The sequence below is a fragment of the Haliotis asinina genome, chromosome 2 (assembly GCF_037392515.1).
Source record: "Haliotis asinina isolate JCU_RB_2024 chromosome 2, JCU_Hal_asi_v2, whole genome shotgun sequence".
In the NCBI taxonomy this organism is placed as follows: domain Eukaryota; kingdom Metazoa; phylum Mollusca; class Gastropoda; order Lepetellida; family Haliotidae; genus Haliotis; species Haliotis asinina.
The window spans coordinates 22338232-22350811 of NC_090281.1; the positions used below are offsets into that span (position 1 = coordinate 22338232).

Consider the following 12580-nt stretch of genomic DNA (forward strand, 5'->3'; position numbering starts at 1 on the left):
CACCATCAGGTGAAACTGTACAGTACCTTCCACCACAGTCAAGTGAAACTGTTCAGTACCTTCCCCTAAAGTCAGGTGAAACAGTTCAGTACCTACCTCTAAAATCAGGTGAGACTGTACAATGCCTTTCTCCACAGTCAAGTGAAACTGTTCAGTACCTACCCCTAAAGTCAAGTGAGACAGTTCAGTACTCGTATCTACCTCTAAAATCAGGTGAAACTGTACAGTGCCTTCCTCCACAATAAACTGAAACTGATTCAGTACCTACCCCTAAAGTCAGGTGAAACTGTTCAGTATCTACCTCCACAGTCAAGTGAAAGCTTCAATACCTACCTCCACAGTCAGCTGCGGTCAGGGGTTGTGATGTCTTGTTCCCTCTCATATAACCATAGCGGTCTACACAGAAGCATGAAGTCTGCCCGGTCAGCATGTTCTCCTCACACATGGGGGATATGTACTGTGCTGTGTTATTGGGATTACACCTGGGCTTCATGTATGAAGTCAGGTTGAACTTCTGAAGTATTTCAATCAAATTATTCGTTCTGTTATAGTTGATGGGAGGGGGTGCAGCTGTGCCTTGAAGAACCTTCTGTATGTATGTCGAGAACCGTTCTTGGCGCTCACAGCCCCACAGGGTTTCTGTTGGGAGAAAGGTCAGAACAAGGATGACATTTGGTCCTGATCGTAACTGCCAATCTTAACAGTACTTCAGTAAGAATATTGAGTCTCTCTCCCATTAATGTAGGGTTGATATTTGGTTGATGGGTTAATGAATTTTTATGATAGTTCACAGATGCAAAGAGACTAGCACACAACATATAGCAGATCATTTCTGAACGATGGAGAAAATCCACTTGAGTATGGTCCATTTACTTGTAAAAGAAATCTGTTAACAAAATAACAGCTGCATTAACTTGATGGACTCACCATAACCCTCACTCTCACAGAACAGTCCTTTTCTGTTACCTCCACACTGACAGGGTTTTCCTGATTTGAAATCACCAATACATTTGCTGCCCATGCATATGTTGGTGTCAAAATAGTCACAAAGTCGCTCTGGAAGACAACAAGGAGGTTATGTTACTGTGAGCCTCTCCACAGATGAGTAACAGAAAATGTGATGTGTGCAATATGACAACCTGTCTTCTGTATCTTCCCTCATTTGTTCTTGCTGGATTTAAGGAAATGCAACCAGTGCAATCTATGGCAATAACATTGTTGCACCAAAGAAAAACAGGCTGCACCTGCTACTTAACATAAAGTCTTATATTGTTTGAGTTTCCATAACGATGGTTAAAAAAATATTATAACAAATGAAATCTGCAGTTATCTTACTTTCTAAACTTTCTTGAAAAGTAAGTACTTCAGTCAATGTTCCTACAATATTCAGATTCATTGTTCCAAGTCACTTCACCATCACTGTGTTTTCCAGCATGAGAGGTTGCATTTAGCAGTTTTGGGTTGCACCAGTGCAAGTTCTAAATGTTTAAGTCGAGCCCTGCTGTATAAATTTAGCTCCCAATCACCAACAGCATTGACAAGAGTACTCCTTTAGTCTTACCCTCACAGTTGACGCCGAAAATTCCAGGGGGGCACTCACAACCGTAGCTGTAGTTCCCGTAGCCCATGCAGGTCCCGCCATTCATACATGGGGTGGAGTGACAGATATCTGAAAGGACATAGCGAGACACTGATGTAAACTTGACCAAGAATATTGTCCATGTATCATGTATGTAAACTGGCACTTAACAAAACTAAACTCAATATAGCTAACCTGGCACTTTACACCAAGATTAGAGTCAATATAGCTATCCTGGCACTGTACACCAAGAACAGAGTTAATATACATAACCATGGCACTTTACACCAAGACCTCTATCAAAGTATCTAACCTTACACTTTATAGTAAATGTACCCCATCATAATCCCTCCTCTACCACTCCTCCACCCCACTATTGCTCCCCACCAGTCCCCCACAGCCCATCCATCCCCTGTAGTCACACCTGTGGTATTTTGGATGCTGATTTCACAGTTTTTGCCATGGTAGTAGTTCTGACAGGCACAGAAATATTGCCCATCAAATCCACGGACACAAGACCCTCCATTGTAACATGGCCAGTCGGAGGATCTACAGTCACCTGAAATAATGAGGTTTTTCTCTTCAGTGAACTGACTGCTCTGTGTAATTTACAAACATCACTACCTGTAGTGAATCTCTCCTTTGTGTATTTACAAACATCACTATGTGCAGTCACTCTCTCCTGTAAGTATTGACAAACATCAGCACCTGTAGTCACTCTCTGCTGTATGTATTTACAAACATCACTACCTGTAGTTACACTCTACTTTACGCATTTACAAACATCAGCACCTGTAGTGAATCTCTCCTGTATGTATTTACAAACATCACTATATGTAGTCACTCTCTCCTCTTTGTATTTACAAACATTACCTCTAGTCACTCTCTCCTGTATATATTTACAAACAACAGCACCTGTAGTCACTCGCTCATGTCTGTATTGACAAACTTCACTATATGTAGTTACTCTCTCCTGTATGTATTTACAAACATCACTGTACATAGTTGCTCTCTCCTGTGTGTATTTACAAACATCACTATATGTTGTTGTTGTTGAGTATTGTCATGCGTCCGGTGGCAGGGCCCTGCACGGATCCTCTTCTTCCTTTCCTTGAGCATTCTTACAATAGTTGTCCATTCATTATTTCTGGTTGTCATGACTTCTTTCAAGTCGCTGATGGAGCCAAACTGCGTATTGTTGAGAGTTCTTTGTAGTCAAAGAGGATGTGTTCTATAGTTTCTGGGTCTTGATTGCATAATGGACACAAATCACTGTCTGTCAGATGAAGTTTGATCAGATGGCTTTGACAAGGCTAGTGACCAAGTTTGATTCTGGATATGAGAACTTGATCTTGCCTGGAGAGTGATTTGTAGCGCAGTGGATTTGGCTGGTCTTGAATGCCTATATGGCTGGGGATCCACTGAAGAGTGATGCTGTCCTGTATATCAGAGATGAGGTCAGTAATTGCCTTGGTTTGATGATAATACTCTGATGGTCAGTAATTGCCTTGGTTTGATGATAATACTCTGATGGAGTGTAAGAGGACAGGGCTTGAAGTGATGATTTGGAGTCTGACAGGATGACATATTTTTTTCTAGGTGAATCGTTTCTCGATTGAACAAACTGGATCTTGTGTAGTGCTCTTTCAATTGCAGAAAATTCAGCAGAGAGTGTGGAGCATGTTGGAAGTGGAATGTTGATTTTGCTTGAAGTGTACTGTAGATAGACTCCAGCTCCTGCATTTCCAGTTGATGGATCTAGTGAACCTTCAGTGAAAATCTTGAAACGGTCTTCATAGCGTTCACAGCTGGAATTTCAGCCTTTGTGGCATTACCAGGCAGACAGTCAATAATAGAGGGTGGGCTCTAATCCCAGGGAGGTGTTTTGTCGATGACTGCAGTTTTGATTGGTCTTATGCCAGATTTCTTTGGAAGTTTGATCTTCCTCTTGTGAAGGATAGCAGATGATGTCTGGTAGAAGCTTTTTGGGCCCTTTATATCCACCTTGACGTGACATGGTGAACCAGCTGGCATGAAATGTTGCTTAATTCGTTTGATCCCAATTATTGGTTCTGCATAAAGATTGAGAGGAAGAATGTCAGCCTCAATCTCCATGGCAGGAACTGATGTTGGTTTCATGGCTCCTGTTATCAATCTCAGAGCCATATTCTGTATTTTGCAGAGCCTATTCAGTTTGGTTTTTGAGCAAGAGGACCAAATCTCCATGGCATATGCCATTTTGCTTTGGATGTAAGGCAGGTAAAAAGTTCCTATTGTTGTGAAATCAGCTCCCCATTCCTTCGCCGCTATTATTTTCAACAGGTTGATCCTCTAGAATCTTGATCACAACTATGGTTCAGATTAGATCTGACAGATATAGCACTTTTCACTGTGCACTGGACTAGATGGTTGTTGAAAGGTACCTTTTTTAAGTAGACCTTTCCACATTTGGCACAACAGAGGTCAGTGGTAACAGATTTGTCACAGTCAGTCCCACTATACTGTCTGCGCGGACCTTTTTCATCCGCGCAACGTCCAAGCCGTCTTGGACTACTATTGATTTGTAATACCATTGGACGGATAGAGGTGCTCTAGAAGAGCGGCTCAGGTGTAGAAACCTATTGGTAACGCTTGACCTTTGAATCTTCGCTGATTTCATCTGCTCAGACACAGCGTTGATATCATCATTTGAACCATGATTGGTACTTGGTTGGTACCATGCTAGGGCATGTCCACAAGCCAGTGGGCCTTCACCTGGTACCTCTAGGGCTCAAGCTGCTCCGAAATCCCTTATAGTTTAGCCTAGAGCCTTACGGTGACCAGTTACCATGCGTTGCCACGAGGAGGGACTAGAAGAGTCCTGGCTGTGGAAAGGCTATGTACTGGCAGGAAAGACTTACATACTCAGCTTTCTTTTCATTAATAGTTAGACTAGCCAGCGGTGTAGATTCAAGCAGAAGCAGAAGTAAAAGCAACAGCTGACATCACACAACCCAGGGAGAAGCCCGACCAACACATCACCAACATCACTATATGTAGTCACTCTCTCCTGTGTGTATTTATAAACATCACTATATGTAAATACTGTCTCCTGCATATATTTACAAACATCACTATATGCAGTCACTCTCTCTTGTATGTATTTACAAACATCTCTCTATCTGTTTTATATACTGACCACCATCATATGCCTTGAATATTGTTGAATGCAGTGTTAAAACAACAAACAAACAAATCATAACAGACATGTGAGAATTCTTGGTTTCAAAGTATTTCATGTAAAGAGTAAACTGGTCTTCAGTCAGATAAAATTAATCTCCTCATAACTTTTGTTCCATGGATACCATGAACAGCTTCTGTCACATCTGTGCCATCTTACCTTGAGTGCCTGTGTAATTCTGGCAGAATATTCCTGAATAGCCATTTGGACATTCACAACTGAACCTGAAGCAGGTGCCCCCATTGTAGCACTCATCATTTGTCAAACATGTAGCATCTGAAACAGAAACATCAGCTGCATATAGGGGATGGAGCCTCATTTATCAAAATGCTTTTGACATTAGTGTTCATGGTTGAAAAATGACAAAACATGTTACATATACTATCAATCATGTCAGGTAAAATTAAGAAATCTTGAACTTTAAACAAAGAGATTTTTCACATATGAAAGGATGGGAGGAGTTTTAGATAAAATGGTACAGTTTGCCAGGCAGGTCTGATACACGATGTATCAGAGGAGTGGGTAGGTAGCCAAGTGGCTAAAGCATTCGCTCAACACAGTGAAGACCTGGGTTCACTTCCCCACATGGGTACAATGTGTGAAGTCCAGTTCCTGTGTCCTCCTCTGTAATACTGCTGGAATATAGCTAAAAGCAGGGCAAAATCCTACTCACACTCTGATATATATGAGGGGCAATCAAAAAGTAATGAGCATCACCAAGAAAATGTCACAAATGCAGCTATTTTTATGATATATTTTTCTACATATTATCTGTCAACCTCAAGCAAATAGTTTTTGCAATGTTCCAGCCTCACAATAAGACAGGTAGAAGTCTGCTTGAATCAATCGTAGATATTAAAGTGCAAAAAGGCAATCTGAAACTATAATCACTCGTTAAAGTGACTCCCCGTTCATGTTTACTGAAAGAGCTTGTTTTGGAAACACTACCCATCCCAAAAATATTTTACTCTAATGTGTTGTGTTGACAAATAATATTATCTTACCTCACACATAAATGTCGCTTTCTGATTGGCTAAGCGCCCTTCTGTTATTTTCAATGTACCCCGCTTACAAGCGACATGCACTGCAATGTACCCTGCTGCCAATTTGGTACTTCATGGTGGTAATTTTTTATCGCGATTAACACTGAATCGTGCATGATGCATGGAAATTATCAATATTTGCAATGCAAATTGATGGAAGGGAGATAACTCTAAATTTGTTTTTCTTGTGTCATCTTCAAAATCTAGCCATGGCTACAAAAAGATTTTGCCTCGTATTCCAATAAATAATTTTTGACAAAATGTTCAAATGTAGTTCCTGTGAATATTAAGAAGGGGAATTACACAGCAGCAATTTTACTAAGACAATACCTCGGAGATGACAGCAAGATGCACTGAGATTCATATTGTTTCATCATACAGGTTGACTGAAGTGAACTCATGCTTTAAACAGTTCAAAATGAACACTGAGGTGTTCAGTAAGATAATTATGTTGTTCACTGGTTCCTCGGGGCCCATGGGTTGATGTACTCTTGATGTTTGTTTATGTTCCCCTTGCCCATCAGGTTCAGGGAATATAAACAAACATTAAGGGTACATCAACCCTGCGGGACCAGTGAACAACTTATATTACCCATATATCTGAAATTCTATATATGACATTGCTGATGATGAGGCTTTTCAAACATTGGACATAGAGAATATAGTTAGGCCGACTACAATTTGATCGCCCCTCAAATAATAAATGTTAGCCTATAAATGCTATTCTGCATCAAGGCTAAGATAATAGGTTTGAAAAACATACAATGACTATTACTGGGGACAAGTAGCTAACAAGATAAGTACTAGCATAACGCATTCACTACCTACCACCCAAAGACCATCTTAGTGTACTCACTGCTAGGTCTGTTGTATGGGTTCATGCAGCTGCGCCCACAGCCGTTGTAGCAGCACTTGCTGTCCCCGCTGCAGTCTCTATCAGCAGAACAAATGTGTGCACATATTCCAGAAGAGTTACTAGACACTGGTGGACATGCACCTGGCTTTTCTGCAACACAAATAAATGTACAGGTAGGATGAAGATGTTTACTCAGATTGCACCTAAAAGTACACAAACAATAAATATTCTACCCTTAACAGAGCAGTGTTTTATGGAATATAGAATGGTGGGATAGCCTCTAGTGGTAAATGTGGTCATGCTGAATATCCAGGTTTGATTTAAGTATCTCACATACTGCAATAGGTACAGCAAATCATCCACCGTGTCTACTGAACTGTAATACCGTTCTGTTTGCCATTTTCTACCAAACGTGATGAATTTCACTGGACAATATACAAAAGCATTGACAATCCAAAATACTCAGGTCTATGCAATAGCATTATTCATCCATCTTACTGTGGTAAATACTAAAAGCATTATTCATCCATCTTACTGTGGTAAATACTAAAAGCATTATTCATCCATCTTACTGTGGTAAATACTAAAAGCATTATTCATCCATCTTACTGTGGTAAATACTAAAAGCATTATTCAGCCATCTTACTGTGGTAAATACTAAAAGCATTATTCAGCCATCTTACTGTGGTAAATACTAAAGCATTATTCAACCACCTTACTGTGGTAAATACTAAAAGCATTATTCAGCCATCTTACTGTGGTAAATACTAAAAGCATTATTCAGCCATCTTACTGTGGTAAATACTAAAGCATTATTCAACCACCTTACTGTGGTAAATACTAAAGGCATTATTCAACCATCTTACAGTGGTAAATACTAAAAGCATTATTCATCCATCTTTTGGAAGTTTATACAAAGCATTAATCATCCAAATTACTGAAGTTTATACAAACCATTATTCATTTACCTTACTGAGGATTATATGAATGCATTAATAATCCACCTTACTGAGATTTATACAAAAAAGCATTATTCACCCCCTTACTGAAGTTTATACAAAGCATTATTAATTTACCTTACGAAGAAATGTACGAAAGCATTAATAATCCACCTTACTGAAGTTTATACAGAGCATTATTCATCCACCTTACTGAAGTTTATACAAGGCATTAATCACCCACCTTACTGAGGACTATAAAGCATGAAAGCATTAATAACTAACCATATTTAGGTTTATACACAAATATTAATCACCCAACTTATTGAGAAGCATAAATAAATAACCATATCAAAAGCATATATAATACTCCATAGTGAGGTTTATAAACAAAACATAGCTGTCAATAAAAATGCATAACCAGATGATTTTACCTTTTCGATAACATCATGATAATTATTAGTAATGTCCACTTTGCAGTTAATGAACATTACCAGCTATGTTGACTCTGACAATGCTTAAATGAATTACCTGATCTGACAAAGGGATATGAATTCCCCTCAACAGAAACTCTAGAATTTTCTACAGTGGTCATTGCCGAAACCAGGTAGGGAGCAACGCTTGAGATAGGGGCTTCGAAATCCACAGTGAAGTTCACTCCAACACTTCCTGGCCTGGATGGAACAGTAAGTTTAGTTTTAAGCCACACTCACATGATGGTCTGTACATAATCAAGTCTGGACCAGACAATCCAATGATCAACTGCATGAGCATCAATATGAACAATTGAGAACCGATGCCATATGTCAACTAAGTCAGTGAGCCAGACCACCCGATCAAAGTTGCCTCTCACAACAAGCATGGGTTACAGAAAGCCAGTATTAACTGGACCTTCACAGACATAGAACAGTGAGAGTTCAACCTACTTAGTGTAAATACATAGTATAAAATCTTTATGTATGATCACACACAATTTTATGGTTCTTTTTGTCACATTAGTTTTCTTCATTTCAACAAAGAGACAAAATATCATCAATACATTTATGAATGGCATACCAAACATTAGCTGTATGTTTCCTGCCAACAGATGGGATCAGTGTAAACTTTGGGTGACAAAATATTGTTTCTACATTAAACCAATAATCTTAAAACATAAGAAAAATATTACATCTTGGATGCAAATGAGCCCGATGATGCACATCCAGGCTGCAGCTGTGCATGATATTGCAAAGTAAAAACATCTGCTAATAAAACATCAAGTTTCACTGCAGAAATTGTGTATCACTTGAAGGTCTCATGCAACGTAAAACACAACTTTGCAGATTCTGATACCTTTCGGCATGCACTTACCGAAACAGATCATCAAAAATGTCAATTCAACCTATTAAGTTGAAAAAAAAACACAACGAAAAAAGCCTGCAAAATCAGAGTTCAAATGATTCACTAAATTTACTCCCATGTTTGGGGAAAAAGTGGTTTCAACATCTATGTTGTGCTGCGCTCACAACACATGCACAGTGAATAGGTTTGTGCAGCTTGAAACAGTATGCCTGCTCGGAGTGTGAGGTCACGAGCAGTAGCCTAATCTTGGTTGTGCACACAAACAAATAAATAATATACTCGTTACATAAAACAAACATGTTGATTGTGATGAGCAAACTCTGTCACAGAGAAACTTAATGTCTGGTTTATTGAAACCAATATGTCTGCCTGCCTATCTGCTAATGACAATATGCAATGAATGCATTAAACTTGAATCACTAACCACATGCAATTTGAAATTAACACCTATCTGGGTATAAACAGTCAGCCAAGCATATCAACAAATGAACCAGTGGCCAATGAAAGTCTTCATTACATCTCAGCGCACACACACCAGCTCTGACTGGGTTTGGTATCGCGTCTGCTTATTTCGAGGGAGGAAAACCCTAGTACAAATTATTGATCGCTTTTGATTTCCGATAATACATTTATCATTTTGTTTCTTTGTTTTTTCTTAATCAGCAATGCATTTTATACATCATGAATAAGTGATAACTGTGTTTTAATTATGTTTGATTTTTTTGTTGCATGTGACCTTTAAAAACAAGTGATTTTGAAATAACAATCTTTATCACTTACCAAAACCCAAGCACGGCAACATCCCTGTAGCTAGGTATAAAGGAATATGTTGACCTCAGCTGTAATGAAAGTTGCAGTATGAAATAACATTCACCTTGCACCTATCAGTGAGCAAAGACAAAAATAGTCAAAGTTGCAGTCTTTGTAATTTGTATAAACTTCAGAGTGTCTGCATTGTTCTGTTTGAGTAGAAGACATGTTGTTTTCACAATGAAAGAGTGAGACTTAGTAAGACCTGCAAAACCATGTTTGTCATAGTCAGGGAAAACAAGCACTCAGTACAAGGAGTGTCATGACACCTCATGTATTCATTTTAGGAGTGGTATGACACCTTATCTATTGATATCAAGAGCAGCATGACACCTCATGTATTGGACACAGGAGTGTCATGACACCTCATTATTCATTTTAGGAGTGGTATGACACCTTATCTATTGATATCAAGAGCAGCATGACACCTCATGTATTGGACACAGGAGTGTCATGACACCTCATGTATTCATTTTAGGAGTGGTACGACACCTTATCTATTGATATCAAGAGCAGCATGACACCTCATGTATTGGACAGAGGAGTGTCATGACACCTCAGGTATTGATAACAGGGGTGACTTGACACCTCAGACCTTGATGCCATAAGTGACATGACACTTTGGTCCTTGATACCAGGAGTGACAGTGCTGACATGAATGACACCTTAGTTCTTGGTACCAAGAGTGACATGACACCTCATTGCCTGATACACTGATATCTGGATATCAATTCTATACCTTAATTTCGCATGTATACACTGGTTCTTCATGAATGTCTACATTTTGAGATTGCTGATAACCTTTACTGAAGAACATCATAGATTCTGTCCACATATAAATCAAATGATACAGTAACTTGTATCACCAAACTCACAGTTCGTTTCACTGCATACTCCACACTGACATAGTAGCCTGAAGCTGGATTGTACAAATCGTTTCTCCACGGCATGTCAATACGAACACTGTCGTTGTACTTGTACATCACTGGAACAGTTTGTGGGGTAAAAATCTATAGGTCATTACTATGAACAGAAAATGCGTACCTAATAAGGACTGGAAAGCCACATTAACTTGGTGGGCCTAGTGGCTGCACAATTTGTATGATTTCCTGAGAGTTGAGATTGAAAATACAATGTGTCGTTGAGTTTGACATCCAATGATAGAGGGAAAAAGAATGCAGATGGGAAGGACTACAGTTTTATATTAATTAATTAATTAATAAAAATAGATTCTCATTAACAACAGTGAAGGATGGTAAGGGTGTGTATATATACATGTCACAACAAATACTTCTTTTTTCTTTTGGATGAATGACATGTTGTCTTTCACTTTCTTTACACAAAATGTTCAAGAAAAGATAAAGGTAATAACAGGCATTTTGTGACAACTGGGATCGGAAGTGCAAAAACAAAAAGTTTCGATATTGAGGGTATTTGAATGTATAAGTACTGTAACAGGGGTTGATACATTCAGGAAAGTTACTTGTCCTGACTAATTTTCCACTTGCCCTGATTTTGTGTGATGTTAACATTTACTAGACTATTTATCAAAGAGTGATAATTTCACTCTCTACTAGCTCTACTTTACTATTATTGTGAACTTAGTTTCATTGTGAGTTGATATGAAATTAAATGCAAGATTTTTTGAATTTTGAAACCATAAGTGGAAATTATCTAGTAGTCCATGGACAAGTAAGATACCATTGTTTGATTGCCCGAAATGAAAACTGACTTGTCCCAGGCGTCAGGCAATGGGATTTTTTAACCCCTGTGTACATCTACTTAATACTGAATAGAATACTGAGGGTTGTACTGTACCTGCACTCTGGGCTGTACAGGAGGAGAAGTCATAGCTGTGCCTTCTCCTAACCACGGCAGAGTTGTTGATAAGGGCATGCTTGATGGTAGATTGTGTACAGTTTAGGTATATTTGTACACAAGAGCTGATGGATGGCAACATGCTGTAGAAACACACACAAAAAAATGTAATCCTGCGAATTGCTCATGTAGCTTTGTTTGAAAATAAACAAGGTGAAATTTTAGCATTATTACTGGGGTTCCATTTAAGAAATTTCGCTATATTGTCTTTCACTTAAAGGTCACATATATTCTTACTGGGTACAAATGCAAAATCACTTGTTGACATCGTTATAAATGAAATCCCGTCATTAAAACTACTCATTTCGATCTTTAATTACCTTAAATCGACCTTTTTGTCAACAATGCACAATTCTCAGCCGCAAACGAAATTTCAACCAATCAGAGCAGCGCATCTCTGTGACGTAATAGCAGGTTCAGAAATGAGGGTCTGAACAGTATTCATCTACATTTCAGGGGTTAAACTATTTCGTTTACAGGTTTGTACAAACCTGAAATCGCGAAAGCTGTTGAGAAAAATAAAAGCTATATGTTCTCACAATCTACTATCATTTAGTTTTGTCTCCTGCTTTGCCTAGTTTTCGAGTTACGATCCTTGTTTTCATAGGCGATTCTGTCAAAATCACTTGGTGGCACTAGGTTGTAATCCGTGTTACATGGTATGAACCTACACATTATTTGTCATCATTCTCTTGATGCTCAGTTAATGAATTTATAACAGGTATAATTGGTGGTAACGCCACTCAGATTACCTGACAAAGGCTCCCATTAGGCATTTCTTTTGTCTGGATCGATAAAAGGATTAACTGATAACACACTGATTGATTAATTAGTTTTATGGAGATTTAAATGGGGCATTTGTCAAAAGGTAGTGTTTATGTATGTACATTTACTAATCTATACTGAATACACTCT

The 12580-nt window shown here is 38.6% G+C and overlaps 1 protein-coding gene across 4 annotated transcripts in view; it reads right to left on the bottom strand.

The window, feature by feature from the left end:
• LOC137273400 (uncharacterized) overlaps window positions 1-12580 on the bottom strand; it is a 131938-nt gene that overhangs the window by 60431 nt on the left and 58927 nt on the right. For all 4 annotated transcript variants that reach the window (XM_067806056.1, XM_067806059.1, XM_067806058.1 and 1 more), the window contains 10 exons: window positions 11606-11748; window positions 10663-10772; window positions 9758-9816; window positions 8168-8310; window positions 6699-6848; window positions 4959-5075; window positions 2004-2138; window positions 1562-1669; window positions 928-1056; window positions 334-639 (listed from right to left, as the gene is read on the bottom strand). In XM_067806056.1, coding sequence (XP_067662157.1) covers window positions 334-639; window positions 928-1056; window positions 1562-1669; window positions 2004-2138; window positions 4959-5075; window positions 6699-6848; window positions 8168-8310; window positions 9758-9816; window positions 10663-10772; window positions 11606-11748 — 1400 coding nt within the window. The remainder of the gene's footprint in view (window positions 1-333; window positions 640-927; window positions 1057-1561; window positions 1670-2003; window positions 2139-4958; window positions 5076-6698; window positions 6849-8167; window positions 8311-9757; window positions 9817-10662; window positions 10773-11605; window positions 11749-12580) is intronic.